The sequence below is a fragment of the Hydra vulgaris genome, chromosome 12 (genome assembly GCF_038396675.1).
Source record: "Hydra vulgaris chromosome 12, alternate assembly HydraT2T_AEP".
Taxonomy (NCBI): Eukaryota; Metazoa; Cnidaria; class Hydrozoa; order Anthoathecata; family Hydridae; genus Hydra; species Hydra vulgaris.
In genome coordinates, this window is record NC_088931.1 from 84,020,297 (window position 1) to 84,036,099 (window position 15,803).

A 15,803-nucleotide genomic window follows, 5' to 3' on the forward strand; every position below is an offset into this window, starting at 1 on the left:
GGTGACTTAAATGTTCATCACACTGAATGGCTTGGCTCTAGTGTCAGTGACTCTGCAGGCATTAAGGCCCACAACTTTTGCCTTTCTCAATCCCTAACTCAAGTAGTCAACTTTTCAACTCGCTTTCCAGACAACCCGAATCATATACTTTCTTTACTCTACATATGTCTTGTTTCTGATCCTAGTCAGTGCTCCGTTTCTTCACATTCACCCTTAGGTGGTTCTGATCACGGTTTGATCTCTCTAAAACTATTATCTCATTCTTCTTCATCATCTGAATCCTCCTATCATCATACCTCTTACAACAACATTAAAGCTGACTGGGACTCTTTCCGTGATTTTCTTTGTGATGGCCCTTGGGTAGAAATCTTTCATCTTCCTGTTGACAAATGTGCTTCTTAAATAACTTCGTGGACTCAGGCTAGCATAGAGTCTTTTATTCCCTCTCAACGATTCCAGGTCAAGCCCCCCTCTTTTCCACGATTTTCCTCGCATTGTGTTGCTGCAATTTCCGATCAAAACCATTATTCCATATCTATCAGCAAAACAATTCTCCAGAAAACAGATGTCTGTTTATTACTGCTAGAAACCATTTTTAAAAGGTTTTCTCTAACGCCAAAGCCCGCTATTCTCATGTCATGAAATCTCGTATTTCATCACAAAAATTAGGCTCTTTTGACTTCTGGAGAATATTTAGTAATATCAATAATAAGGGCAAATCTGTAATTCCACCTCTCTTGTATGGTTCAGACTTTGTCACCTCACCTAAAGAAAAAGCTGAATTATTTGCTAAGAACTTTTCATCAATATCATCTCTTGATTTCACTAGTTGCGTACTATCTGCTATAGCTGTCAAGCAGGCTGATCCGTTGCTTGACATTTGTATCGCTCCAACTTCTGTATCTAAAGTGATTTCCTGCTTAGACTCTTCTACAGCTTGTGACCCGGACAGCATACCTGTTACAGTCTTGCAGAAGTGTTCTCTGGAGCTGTTGTGTATACTTTCAAAACTATTTAACAAGTGCTTATCAGAGTCTTGTTTTTCAGCCTGCTGGAAAGCAGCTTCTGTTATCCCTATTTTCAAAAATTTTGGAGAGCGATCTGATTCATCAACTACCATCCCATTAGTCTTCTTCCTAACATAAACAAGGTTTTTCATTATTTAATTAATAAACACTAAATCTCTTATCTTGAATCTAATAACTTACTTTCTGATCATCTATATGGATTTCGATCTTCTTTTTCAACAGCTGATTTGCTAACAGTAATAACTAATAGGTTTTATCTTGCATTAGATAAAGGTAAAGAGGTTAAGGCCATCACTTTTGACATTTCTAAAGCTTTTGATAAGGTTTGGCATGCTGGTCTTCTCCATAAGCTTTTTTTTTTACAGTGTATCTGGTAACATCTTTAAGATTATTAAATCCTTTCTTTCAGATCGTAGTATAAAAGTTGTCCTTGATAGACATCACTCTTCTTATTTTGTATCTTCAGCGGTTCCTCAAAGTTCAGTCCTTGGCCCTATACTCTTTTTAATTTACATTAACAATCTTCCAGATATTCTTACATCTAAGGCGGCATTGTTCACTGATGACACTGCCATTCATTCTTGTCATGACAAGAAGCCAACACTCTCTGTTTGCTTGGAGGGGGCAATTGAGCTTGAAAAGAATCTCACTTCTGCTACAGCATGGGGCTCACAGTGGCTTGTGAACTTTAATTCAGATAAATTAAATTTTTTTCAGCCAATCGTTATCGCAATAATTTAGATCTTCCTATATTTATGAATGGTAATGCACTCGATGAGTCGTCTATCCTTCGTCTTCTAGTATTAACTCTTACTTCCTATCTTTCTTGGAAACCATATATCAAATCTGTTGCAAAATTAGCATCTGCTAAGGTTGCATTTCTTTATTGTGCTTAGCACTTTTTTACTCCGGATTTTATTCTTTATCTCTGTAAATCTCAAATCTGTCCTTGTATGGAATACTGTTGAGTTTTTCTCCTCGAACATCAGTCCTTTGGAATTAGCTTCCTTCATCTTGCTTTCCTGATTTATATAATTTGCAACCCTTTAAGTTGTCTTTCAATCGTTATCTTGCTCTACAATCTTCATCTTTTCTATTTCAATAATTTCCAACTCTAATTAGTGGTTGCTTGCAGCCTTGTTGGAAGCGAAGATGTTTAAAAAAAAATCAGAGTTTTTACAGTTATTAAAGAAAGTTTGTTTAATTTTTCTGATAACACAATAATTTCCTCAGACACTTCAACGTAATATTTTTGTGTTTTGACGCACATGCATAAAACTCAAGCAATTCTAATTAGAAGTTATGGTTACAGTTATTATGAATTTCTTGTTTTTCAGTGTTACCAACAAATATCAAAAGAAGAAGAATAGTTTAGTTTTTATTTCAAAGTTTATGTAAAAAAATATTGATAAAAGGTGGACTTATCTACAATGGCTTCTGAAATTATTATACAATATATTGAGAAACTGTTAAAAAAAGGGCTGTCTAACCTAGAAAAAAGTAACAAACGAGTGATACCTTTAATAACTAAGAAGATTTTTATTTATTTTATCAAAATTTCCAAATATCAGAAAATATCAAAAAATGGACTTAACCACATTGGCTTCTGAGTGGCTCATGTTTGATATAAGCGCTATTTAGAAATAAACTTAAATAATAAATTTTTTCATTAGTAAATATTTACTAATGAAAAAAACTCAAATAAAATTAAAAGTTTAATTTTATTTTGTTTTTATTTTATTGTAATGATTGATTTTTTAAGCTTGAAGCAAAGATCATTAAAACATAATTTAAGTATGATAAAAAATATATGATTTAATTTACAACTAATTTAATAAAAATGTATAATTTTATTCTGATAAAAAATATGTATAATTTAATTTTGATTAAAAAAATGTATAAGTTAATTTTAATTTAATTAGGTTTAACTTCAAATTTATTTTAAAGTATAACTAAATATTGTTTAATTTTTAAATTTTATTTGTTCTTAAAAAAAGAAAATTAATTGATTAAAATGAACTATTTTAACTAGGGAATTTAAAATATTTAAGCCAACAAATTTGCAAATTTCTTCTCTGTCGTAACTTCCCATTGTTACGTCAAAGCATTTGTATGTGGTTTTTTTCTTACACATCTCGCTGTTAAAATAGAGTAAAGTTTTTTTGCAATGTTTAATTAGACGAATAGTCTTGTCTGTAATTTCAGTGTGTATTTTTCCAAATCCTATTGCTTTATCTAAAATTTCTGTTGTAATTGAGGGGTAAAAATCATTAATATCAAATTGTATAAATGTGCATTCATTTTTATGACTAATTTAGAAAACCAATTTATAAAATCAGTGTTATTTTTCCACTATTGCAAATTTAATTTTTTTCGAATAAAATATTTATTTTGTCTAATTTACTAGGTACTAGCGTGTCCTAGTTTGCTTTTTTTGTTATTAAAATTAAAATTCTTTAGGCATGTGTTTTAACTCTAGCTATCCATTTATCCATTAACGACTTATTCAATGGAAAAATTAATAAACAAAAATAAGTTTTATCTGTTGTTTTTTTTAATTTTTTTTTTTTTTTTTTATTGTTAATTCATCTCCTCAAGGCGGAAAAGGCCACTACAGACAAGGAGGCTGATTATTTGTGGTATGACCTTCTCTCAACTCTATAACTCAGAAACACGAACCTTGACAAATAAGGCCACTGCGCGGTGAAACGAGTTGAGCGCAGTACTTTTATATATATATATACACACAACTCTTAGAAGTAGAAAAATGAGGTCGGCAATAATTTGGCGACCTCATTTATTTTTTAGAAGTAGACAATTAGTAGACAAAAAAATTTGATACAAAGATTTTAAAATAAAATATAGAAACAAGGTCAGCAATTTGTTGCCGACCTCAAACAATTCTAGGTTGGCAATTCCAAAGCCTGTATATATGAGTGCATTACACTTTCCATCATATATATTTCTGTTTATACCACTGTTTATAGTAGAGGACGCTTTTTTTTTATTATTGTTCTAATTCAATCCCAACAAGGCTGCATATAACCACTGCTAAGTATCAGTTATGAGAAAACAAAATATAGAGTTGAAGAGCAAGAGTTTTATTTGATGGACAAACACTAACTGATGCTTTACTAAAAAAATCCAGAAAGATGTTTTTACTTTATTGTCTGTTTGTTATCCCGAAAGTAAAAGTGAAAGTGACCTTTTTTTTTAAAAATTTAATTCACTCCTAACAATTGCCGCAAGCAATAAAAAAAAGATAGTGTCGAATAGCAAACAAACAGGTAACAGAAGACCTGAAAAGTTGTAGGTTGTATGAATTTGTAGGAGTCAGGAAAACTTGAAGATGGGGGAGAGTTCCAATGGGTTGAAGTGTGTGGAAAAAAACTAGACAAATAAAAGTTTTTAGAGAATGCAGGAACAAATACAATAAAAGACAATGAGTTTTTGTTGATGAAACTAGAGATAATAACTCCTTTGAGCAGCAATCATGATAGTATAGGACTGTAATGGCCCTCTCTTCTTTGGGGAGGTGAATAAAATTTAAAAAAAAACTTTAATTTGCTCATGATATAAATCTATTGCATAGCAACAAATATTAAGATTCAAATCAATGTTAAGATTAAAATCAAAATTAATAACAGTATTTACCTTCAATACATTTATACTCTACTAGAAATATATAAGATGGAAATCCTAATGCAAAATCTCATAAAACTAAAAAGTATCAATGCATCTGTAAATGGAGCATTGTATATGAATTCAAAAAAACTATCAACTACTATTGTTTTTTCTTCTAAAACAAAATCTAAAAGAGTTCTAAAAGAAATTTCATTAGAACTTCTCAAAAATTTTATCTCCATTATTTTATCTCCATTATTTTGTTTTCTGTAATACATTATTTTATTGCTTTTCAATTTTTTTAAAAATTATTTTCTTCAAATTATGATTTAAACATGTCTATCTTTTTATCGATATGTTTTATGTCTATTGGCTTATTATTAGTCATGTTATATTTAATAATTAGTTTCACTCCTTTAACCTTCATCTTATTATTATAAAATATTATTATATGCATATAATTATTATAGTCATATTATTAATGTTTATTTATTTTTTGTTTTTTGTTTGATTTATTATTACAAATTTATAATTATAGCTATTCTTTTTTCTTGTTATTGTTATTATTATTTGTTATTATTATTATTATTATTATTTGTTATTATTGCTATTATTGTTAATATTACTATTAATAATATTGTTATTACCATTGTTATTATTATTTTTACGAGCTGTCAGCACCTGTAATACATGTCATTATTATATGTGGTATAAAGATAATAGAAGGAAACTGAAAGAAAAGACACTAATTAAAAAAAGTGGTCAGATATCTGCAAACCAAAAGGTCTTAGGTTTAACCAGGAAGTTCATATGTTTTTTGTTATCAATAAGGCTTGTCTGACCAGCTCTGGTCAGACAAGCCTTATTAATAACAAAAAAAAAATGAACTTCCAGGTTAAATCCATAATACTCTTTGACTATTAGACCATTAGCTCTTCTTGGAGCGCAATAACTTTAAAAATAATAATACTTAACAGAATAAACCCACTTTATAAAGTTAAATATACTCCTTTCGAATAAAATATGATAGATAATTCTACCAACTTGTTTTTTACCTTGGGATACCATCTACCATCTTGGGATAATGAGGAAGTAAAACTAAACTAATTAAAAAAGAGAGAATATAAATAAAAATGATGTAATATAATAAAAGTAGTATTTATATTTGCAAATAAAAACAAAGTGTATAAATCTTTTAATAGACAATATTTAAAAATTGATAATTTCTATTTTTATTATTTATGTATTTTATAAACTTATTTAAAATGAGAAAAACATATTTTTTGTTAATAAATTAAATATTGAAAACCAAGATATAAATATATTTATAGGGTTAAGAAATATCAGACTAACATCAAAATTTGACATTTTTTATTACTTCCTAGAAAGAAAAAAAACTTCTCTTACATTAAATCAGGATAAAGATATGTTTTTTTAAGTTCATGTATTTTTTGGAAAAATATTTTTTACAAAAAAGTAGCAAAAATATTTTTCCATTTTGATGCAATATTGTTAGTATTGTTTTTAGTTAAAATATTTAAAACAATAAATTTTGATAAATAAATTTTTTAGGTATCCGAAGCATATTACTTTGCTTCGTGGAAATCATGAAAGTCGACAAATTACACAAGTTTATGGATTTTATGGTATGCTTAAAAAAAATTTAATTTTAAATAAAATCTTAAAAAATAGCATAGCTTGAGATTTTATAAGATTTTGTTGAGCAAGCAAGAGCTGGCAAGTGTTTGTTTTTACCTGTTTTTTCGTTTTGTTTTGTGATCTTGTTTTTTTATCATTAAATGTGTTTACTTTCTCAGTTTTGAGGGGGCAACTAAACTCAAGGAGGCTACTGTTATTTCTATTTTCACTTTTTTCCTTTTTTTTTAAACATATTTTTAATTTTAATTCCAAATTCAATTATTGGGTACAAAACCACACTTAACTTCATTTTCTGTGAAGGTCTTTTTGGCCAAGGGGTTCATGCAGAGGTCTAGTTTTTCAAAGTTTTTGTTCAGAGATCTTTTATTTCATAGTTTCTGTGCAGAGATCGTATTTTTCTGTGAAGTTGGAAAGTTTATGGACTTGGAGAGTAATAATTAAGAAGAAAAATAATAATTAAGAAAAATAATTAAAAAAAAAATTATTAAATGAGTAGCTATAATAAATAATTAATAGCTGAGGTATAATATGAGGACCTTCAGGGATAATCTTTTTCTGGATATTTCCGGAGTTCTGGAAATTTTTATAAATTTTTATTTTTTCTGGATATCCAAATAGTTTTCTGGAAATACAATTTAAAAATATTTTTTTGTCGTCAAATATTTAAAACAGTAAAAGTATAAATAATTTTTTTGTACAAATAATTTTTTCAAATCCAAATAAAAAAGAAAAGTAAATATTTTTTATTTGGGTTTAGTTAGAAATAGTTAGTTAAAAATTTTTTGCAAATATTTCAATAAATACTTTGTTTTGGAACGTTTAATCAGTATGAAACTTAATTTTTAAGGATTATTTTTAAGGGTTAAGGATTATTTTTAAGATATAGAAACACTCAGCACTTAGAGATCAATTTAATTATTTTGACTATTTAACCTAAAAATCTAATTTAATTTTATTTATAAATTCTTACTAAATAAGTATTGAAATACTTGTCTTTTATGTAAAAGAATGCCTGCCAAAACATTTCTTTTTTAATCATGAGATATACTTAGTTACACAAAATTTTTATTATCGGATTTTTCAGAATGTTTCTTAAAAATATTTTCCGGATATTGTTAGGAAAAAAATTTCCGGATATTTTAAATATGACCAGGATAATCTCTGTACATTTATTTAAAAAATAATAATTTAACAACAAAATTTAATTTTTTATTTGAAATTGCTACGATTTTTTATTTTTTACATGTTGTGCATTTATATAAATTTTTTGACTAACATGCAATCCTTATTTAAAATCTTGAGCCAGAAATCAAAAATGTTGCACAAGTTGTGGGTGTAACTACCAAGCTTAAATTATTTGAGCATAATAATTAGTTTTTGTGGTTTTATGCGTAGGCATAAACGTTCTATAAAATATAAACTTTATTATTTGAAACACAATCATTTAAAATGAGGTTAAATGCTGCTGAACGAGAATCTTTTCGAAAGCAACTAAAAATGTTTTTTGTAAATAAACCTAATATAAAAAAAAACAACCAGAAATCATTTTGAAAAGGAAGGATTTGCTCGAAGTACAATATATGATAACCTAAAAAGACTTGAAACTGTTCAATCGTTTTCTGATAGAAAGCACCCTGGTCGTCCGACATCCTGGACTAGAGAAAAGAAAGCCGAATTAACGAGACTTGTCAACAATCGAAAAGGGTCAGTCAGAGAAAAATAGGTATTAAATTCGGTGTAAATCAATCGACAATTGGTTGTCAGTTGAAAAAAATGAATATTAAATATAGAAAACGTGAAAAAACTCCAAAATACACTATAGAACAACAAATAAAGGCAAAGAAAAGAAGCAGGAAACTAGTTAACCAACTCTATAACACAAAATCGCTTCTAGTCATTGATGACGAAAAATACTTTTGTTTTGCAGGGGACAACATGCCTGGAAATTCTGGATACTACACAAACAACAAAAAGACATGCCCAGAAAGTGTTCTTTTTATAGGAAAAGAGAAATTTCCAAAAAAATTAATAATGTGGATAGCCATATCTGACCGTGGTATGTCCAAGCCATTGTTTTGCACTTCTAAGGCTGTAGCGATCAATTCATCAATCTATATTAATGAATGTTTAGAAAAACGACTTCTTCCATTTATTCACAAGTATCATGCAGACTTTAACTATTTATTTTGGCCAGATTTAGCAAGTTCTTATTACTCTAAAGATTCTCTCAATTGGATGGATCAATATGTCTATTACATTGATAAAGAATCCAATCCCCCAAATGTGCCTCAAGCACGACCAATTGAAAATTTTTGGGGACATTTGGCACAGAAAGTTTACGAGGGAGATTGGCAAGCTTCAGCAGAGCAAGTTTTGATTGATCGCATTAAACTAAAACTACAAGAAATTGATTTAAACTTTTTACAGTCGCATATGAAAGGCGTCAGAGCAAAATTGAGATCAATTGCAGATGGTGGTGTTTTTTGATATAAAAAATAATATATTTTTATTAAAAGATAAATGCTTTATTTAAAAAAAATATAATAGTTGTTTGTTTTTTATTTATAAATAAGTTATTGACGTTTTTATTTTGTCCGATAACTTCCGCATCACTCGTTAGTTGTGGATACTTAGTTGTGGATACTTAGTTGTGGATACTTAGTTGTGGATACTTAGTTGTGGTACTTAGTTAGTGGAGCCAAAATATACTTTTTTTCTCAGTCATATTGGCTCACTTTGGGATTTGATCTACATACAAATCTAAGACTATCCTGCAAATTTCAAACCAGTTGGAGTAAGGGTAATTTTGGGAAACGGTGTTCAAATTTTTTGTTATACTATTTTAGCTTATTTTTTTATCATTTTCAACATTTTTATACTTTAGTACAGACTTTAATATTCTGAAATTACGAAATCACTTAATCTGCACTTACACTACACTTAATCTTTATATAATTTTAATAATTTATGTAATTTATGCATCATAACTTGACCTTTAAAGAAGGGCACACAAATAGTAGGTTTCATTGATATAAAAGTTATCCAAATGGCCAGTTGTTATAATTTTTGCATAAGATATTTTTCTTGCAACTTTTGCTTTTTTTTTTCATATCTATTTGGCCTATCAGCCAGTTTCCAAATGGCTCTTACTTAGCTTTTTGGTCATTTAAATTTCTAAAACTTGAGTCTTAATGATTTCGAGAAAGTTTTTAAATTATTTACAAGCATAAAAATAAAATATAATAATACACACACATTTTTAACACATAAGTCTAAAAACAGATGTTTAATAAATATCATATGAAAATCCAGTATCTTAATATTATGTCCAGGTTAGATTTAAAAAGTATTGTATTTTATTATAATATACAATACAATATCTTAAAGCAGAATATCTTTTACCAAAAAAAATCATTAAAAACAGAAATACATTTAAAAATGGCACTTGTTGTTAATTTATTAAATTTATGACGCAAATTAAAGTTTTGTGTCGTTCTCTTTTGCAATATTTAAGTGGAAAAAGAAAAAAGTTTTGAAGTTTATTAAATTTATTGTAATGATTTTGTATATAAAAAGAATATTTCTCAAAGTGAGTCGAATGTTGATATATACTTAATAGTGGCATATTAAATTCAAGCATAAATTGTAGATACTAAGTTGTGGACTCAAGCTTAAATTCTGGATACTTGTTAGATACTAACAATAGCAATAAAAACAACTCTGAATTTAATATACACCCAAACATTGTGTTTTATAAAGGATTAAAATCATATAAAGTATAAATGGAAACTTTGCATGGATTCTTTTGATATCTGCAATAACAATGACATCTATATTTGTATATCTGCATTAATGAAAATATCTGCAATCACAGTGAGCTCCAGTGACTGCCAGGTTTAAAGTCTTTGCACATCAAAGTTCTATTTTGTATATATATAGTTACATATATGAAAATAAATCCGAAAGAAGAAGAAAATAAATTTAAAGGATAAGAAAATAAATCTGAAGGAAGAAGAAAATAAATCTAAAGAAAAAAAAATATCTTTCCAATTTATGGCTAAATAATGTTTAGTTACCTAATTTTTAATTGTACCTAAGAATTAATGTTTAGTTAATAGTTAGAGTAAAATTTTACTCTATTATAGTTATTTATATTTTTTGTGTTTTTTTTTTATATCAATTTTGTGAAAAAAAATAAGAATTGAATCTTTCAAAAACTTATTTTGTAAAGTTCATTTTTGGAACTAAAATGTTATCTTGTTGTTTTTTTTTATACTTTATTATATTTATATACAACTAGTTTTTATTTATTACTAGTTAATTAGTTTATATGCAGTAGTGGTGTAGTGGAAGAGCACTTGCTTTATAAGCAAGAAGTTCCAAGTTCGATCCCCATCATGTCCCTGGTATCGTGCTCAACTTGTTTCTCGATCTTGTTTATGTTAAAGTTAAAGTGATGAGAGAGTGTTGTAACCACAACAAAGTAGCTTTCTGGTCTGTAGAGCCTCTGAGCTTTGGGGAGGTAAACAGCATAAAAAATATATTTATAGTTGTACACATTTAAATGTTTTACACATTTTGAATGTTTTACACAATTTGAAGGTTTTACACAATTTGAATGTTTTACACAATTTAAAGGTTTTACACAATTTGAATCTTTTTCACCATTTGAATGTTTTACAGTTTGTGGAGCATATACATTACGATAAGCAGGTGCAGAGCTTGTGTGGTTCAAGTATCTTGAAAACAAAAATAAAAAAATAAAATACTTACAGGTGGTAAATATTTTTCAGAGGTAGCAAATTTACAAGTGTTACTTATGGCGATCTATTGATTGTTGTAATTGGGACTTTTGGAACAGTTATGGAGCTAATGAAATGTTTAGAACTATGTCAGTGTCAAATTTAAAAAAACATGTTTTTAGAAAAAGTCTTTTTTTCGAACTAGCATTAAAGGAAATATTATTAAAAAAGGAAAAGGCTTTAAAAGCCAAAATTAATGAATACTTTTTATTGAATATTATTTGTTTCCAATAGTTAAATGTTTAAGAAAGATTCAACCAATGAAGCAAGCTACCTTTAGAGAAAAAATAAATGGTGATATTAAATCTTCTGTTATAGAATTCAACATGTCTTATATTACTTTAAGATGTCTTATGTTAAGGGTAGCTAATGTACCTAGTGCCCGATTTTTTGATCCCCCAGATTCAAGACCCTAGATTTGTTTAAAAATGGTGAAACTGATATCTCTATACTAATTACTTTGTATGAATTGACTAAGTAATATAATAAAAAGAGTATAATTGACTTAAACTATAAAAGTCCGTCATGGTTTAAAAATTAGTGGCCCTAGGCACTATAAGCTTTTTTTTAATTGTACCTAGGGTCACTAGCTATTGTACCTAGGGCTGCTCTCTGAAAATTAGGTTATTTACTCCCTAATAAATTGACACATAAATTTGATTAAAAATTTATTTAATCTTGGATTGTTTTCAACAAATTTATCTAGTGTTACTTAATTGCAACACTTAAATAAATAACAAAATTGACAAATGTCTACACATTAAATTGTAGTCCCAAAACAACCGTGAGAAATAAATTCTGCAATAATCAAAATTCAACAATCTACCTCATTATCAAGCAAATTCTTTACACACATATGACCCTAGGTACAAGCAAACTATATGGGTCTAGGTGAAAGACTTAATAGCTTCATGAAAAATGTCATCTATTAACAAATCCGAAATGAGAGGAAACTTATTGAACATTGCATTTAGTACTTAAGTAATTAACAATATATTAATAACTAGAACTTATAGAAAAGCTCTAAAATTGTAAGACTAATCTAAGATACCAGCGACAAAAACTTACTTAAGACCATCAAAAAGCGTTTTCTGATTATAACTTGCCATAGCAACAATTTCTGAGAATTAAAATAGATTGAAAAAATTAATGCTTTTATAAAAAATCGCCTCACTAAGAAGCATTACTTAGAACTTTATAGTTTTCAAATAAAGTTGGGTGGCCCTAGGTACAAGGAGCTTCTAGGTACACAAACTTCCCCTAATTTAAAATTTTGCTACTTTCATGAAAAAAATACTTTGAAAAATTTCTATATATAAACCATGGAAAGTTCATATTGATGTTAACCATATTGTGCCCTTTCTAAAAAGTAATTATACAGAAATTTTAGTATTATTACTTTTTAGAAAGGGCACAATATAGTTTAAAAATAACAGGCTTGAAATTTACTCAGTTGGTGAATCTGTTCATCTTGACTTTTAAAAGACGAATTAGGTATAATAGAGGACAAAACCACTCAAACTATCCTAATCGATTTAAGTCAAAAATTGTAGAATTTTTGGCATTTAATAAATAGTTAATATGTTATAAATAAATATGTTTATAAATAATGTTTATAAATTTATTCATATATTCAAGTTAATATATTGTTGATCTTACCCACAAGTGTTTCAAAATTTACAATTTATTTTAATAACATGCTGTGAATTAATTTTTGATAAAATATGATATTACTTGTGTTTTATAATGCTTTTGTGTTTTATAATGCTTAGTCTGGATATTTAAAATGCAGAAAGCTATTTTTCTCATGCATTTATTACATGTTGTTTTTATACATTTTTTTACTATGTAATCTGTTTGAGAATTTACATTCTAACAATTTTTAATTCATTTATTATTTGGGAATTCATACTTTACTTACTTTGATGACTATATTAGTTCACTGTAATAATTTATAAAAATAAATTATGCCAAATTATTTTATTATTTTAATTTATGCCAAATTGTTTAATTATTATAGTTATCTACGTCTTTTCTAAAAACTTTTGTCTTTTGTAGATGAATGTATGTCTAAATATGGAAATGCAAATGCGTGGAGAAACTGCTGTCGTGTGTTTGATCTTCTGACCATAGCAGCTGTAAGAAAAAATCGTTTATACTCTGCGATTCATATTTAAATTTATTTAAATATGAATCGCAGAGATTTATTTTGTTGAAAATAGATTTTAATAAAAAAAATCTACTTACATCAAAATGTTTTTTTAAATTGAAAACTTGATAAATGTAATGTTTTAATAACTTTTTTTTTCTACGTAAAGTTAATAGACGATGAAGTTTTGTGCGTACATGGCGGTTTGTCTCCTGAAATACGTACACTAGATCAGGTGTGTTGTTTCATACTATCTTGATTAGTAATATCCGTATTAATATTTGATGTATTACGTAGCTTTGTCACATTACGTTATGCTTTTTAAATATTTTTAGTTTTCATAACAATAATACCATAATAACTGAAATTCTTAGTCAAATGTTTAATTTAAGTTGTTTATTAGTATACCTGATAAACATTTTGAGAATATTTTCAATTTAATGAATTTTTTTAGATACGAACAATTGATAGAAATATGGAAATTCCTCACAAAGGAGCTTTTTGTGATATCTTTTAATTTTAATTATAGTTTTAGTAGTTATTTTTTAATATCATTTTTATTAGTAAAACATATTTTAAAGTTAAAATAATTTAAATTTAACAATTGCTAATGGCAACAGTTGCTATAGTTTCTTTAATGAAAGTTTACATCTTGTTTGGTCTGACCCCGAAGATGTTCAATCATGGTCAATTAGCCCACGTGGTGCAGGTTGGCTTTTTGGTAGCAAAGTGACACACGAGGTATATATAAGTGTTAAATGAAAATGTTTTGATAATTTTAATCTGTATAAAAACTTAACGTTTTATTTAGTTTATGGCGCTTAATAACCTGGAGTTAATATGCCGTGCTCATCAGTTAGTTCAAGAAGGTTACAAGTATATGTTTGGAGAAAAACTTGTCACTGTTTGGTCGGCACCAAATTACTGTTATCGATGTGGTAATATTGCTGCGACTTTAGCTTTTACAGATGCTAGGACTAGAGAAGCCAAGTTGTTCCGAGCTGTTCCTGATGAAGAACGTGTGGTTCCACCTCGTCAAACAATTCCATATTTTTTATAACTTTTTATCTATGCTATCTAATTTTATACTTAGGCTTAATATTACCGAAAGCAAATTTTGCCACTGCTTTTTGTTCCTAACCTTATGTCTCAATATTGTGTGCGCAAGCAAACTTTGTATTTTATGCAAGAATTTACTTGTATCAGTCAGATTCTACTAAAAAAAACTATTGAATTGACTTACGATTTTATTTTGTTAATAAATAAGAAAATTATAAGTTGAAAATTGAGCATTATTTTTACTAGATTTATTTTATCGTACGAATCGACTTGTATTATAAAGTTTTGTGGAGGATATGTAAAATATTTATTTTCTTTTGAAATGCTTTTTAATGTCGTTTGTTTTTTCCAGAATCTTTAACAAAATTTTTCTTTATGTAAATTTCATTGTTAATAAATTCAGAATTTTTTTTTTTTATGTTTCCATTGAAAAAAAGCTGTCGTAAAAATGTTAATTGTCAAATGTGTCATTTTGAATAATTTTGAATTTAGTTTTTTTTTTTTTTTTTAAATAAAACTTGTTGAATGTTCTATTTTCCATTCCCGTCCCTTCTCTCCTCTTCCATCAAAATTCCTCCTCCAGTCAAAATGTTTATAAGATTTGCTCTTTTTTAGAGGTCTTCATTTAGAGCTTTTTTTTACTTCAAACTTTGTTAAACCACCTTTTCCAATAGATTGACATGAGATTGAAATCCAAAAATAAATAAAAACTACCATTGTTGTTGTTGTTGACCCTTATTCTAAAGATGTAAAACTTTTGTAAAAATATTTATCTAAATATTGCTAATGAATATTAGCGCCGAAAATTTTGCAATTTTTTTATGCTTGTCGAAAAATTACTTCGAATGCAAAATAAATTTTCCGTTTCAACCTTTGCATTCAGAACATTCATCTCAAATGAAAATCCAGAAAAAAAACTGTTACAAATAGTATTTAAATATTAACTGTTAGAAAATAGATTTAATAAATATACACCTAGCGATAATGTTTTTAAAAATTAGTTGTTTAAATTTTGTTAAATAAAGCTGTGAATTTCTCAAATGTTTTTTTACTCAGACAAACTTTTTCATTGTCTTGCTTTAATGCTTTGCTTTGGATTTTTGTTCTGATGTAACACCGAGCGGAATTTCCTGCTTATTGAGATACTCCTTGAGATGGAATCTGATTATGTAGAACTTCCATTAAGGTAAAATCTTTGTAAGCACGTCATCTCGAGTCACATATTTATCTCGAGGTTAAAATCATTTTATAATGACCACATGTTTTTCCAAACTGAGAAAATGAATTTCAAACTTTTAAATGGAACTGGAGACCATTTAACATAAAAAACGCAAATAAAACAAGTTTTATTAATTTCCTTTTCTTCCTACAACAGTTTAAAAACATTTAATGTGCAGCTGTCTAAATTATCCATGCCAACGGAGAAAACAATATAAAACGCAGTTATTTTATAAAATACATTCCTACTTTGTTCGGAATTTT

At 27.6% G+C, this 15,803-nt stretch overlaps 1 protein-coding gene across 1 annotated transcript in view; it reads left to right on the plus strand.

Moving 5' to 3' along the window:
- The window catches only part of LOC100207429 (serine/threonine-protein phosphatase 6 catalytic subunit), a 33,245-nt gene extending 18,609 nt beyond the window's left edge, over positions 1 to 14,636 (plus strand). The window contains exons 5-10 of the mRNA XM_065814734.1: positions 6,225 to 6,298; positions 13,172 to 13,251; positions 13,432 to 13,497; positions 13,717 to 13,768; positions 13,912 to 14,003; positions 14,074 to 14,636. Coding sequence (XP_065670806.1) covers positions 6,225 to 6,298; positions 13,172 to 13,251; positions 13,432 to 13,497; positions 13,717 to 13,768; positions 13,912 to 14,003; positions 14,074 to 14,322 — 613 coding nt within the window. The 3' untranslated portion in view covers positions 14,323 to 14,636. The remainder of the gene's footprint in view (positions 1 to 6,224; positions 6,299 to 13,171; positions 13,252 to 13,431; positions 13,498 to 13,716; positions 13,769 to 13,911; positions 14,004 to 14,073) is intronic.
- The last annotated feature ends 1,167 nt before the right edge of the window (positions 14,637 to 15,803 follow it).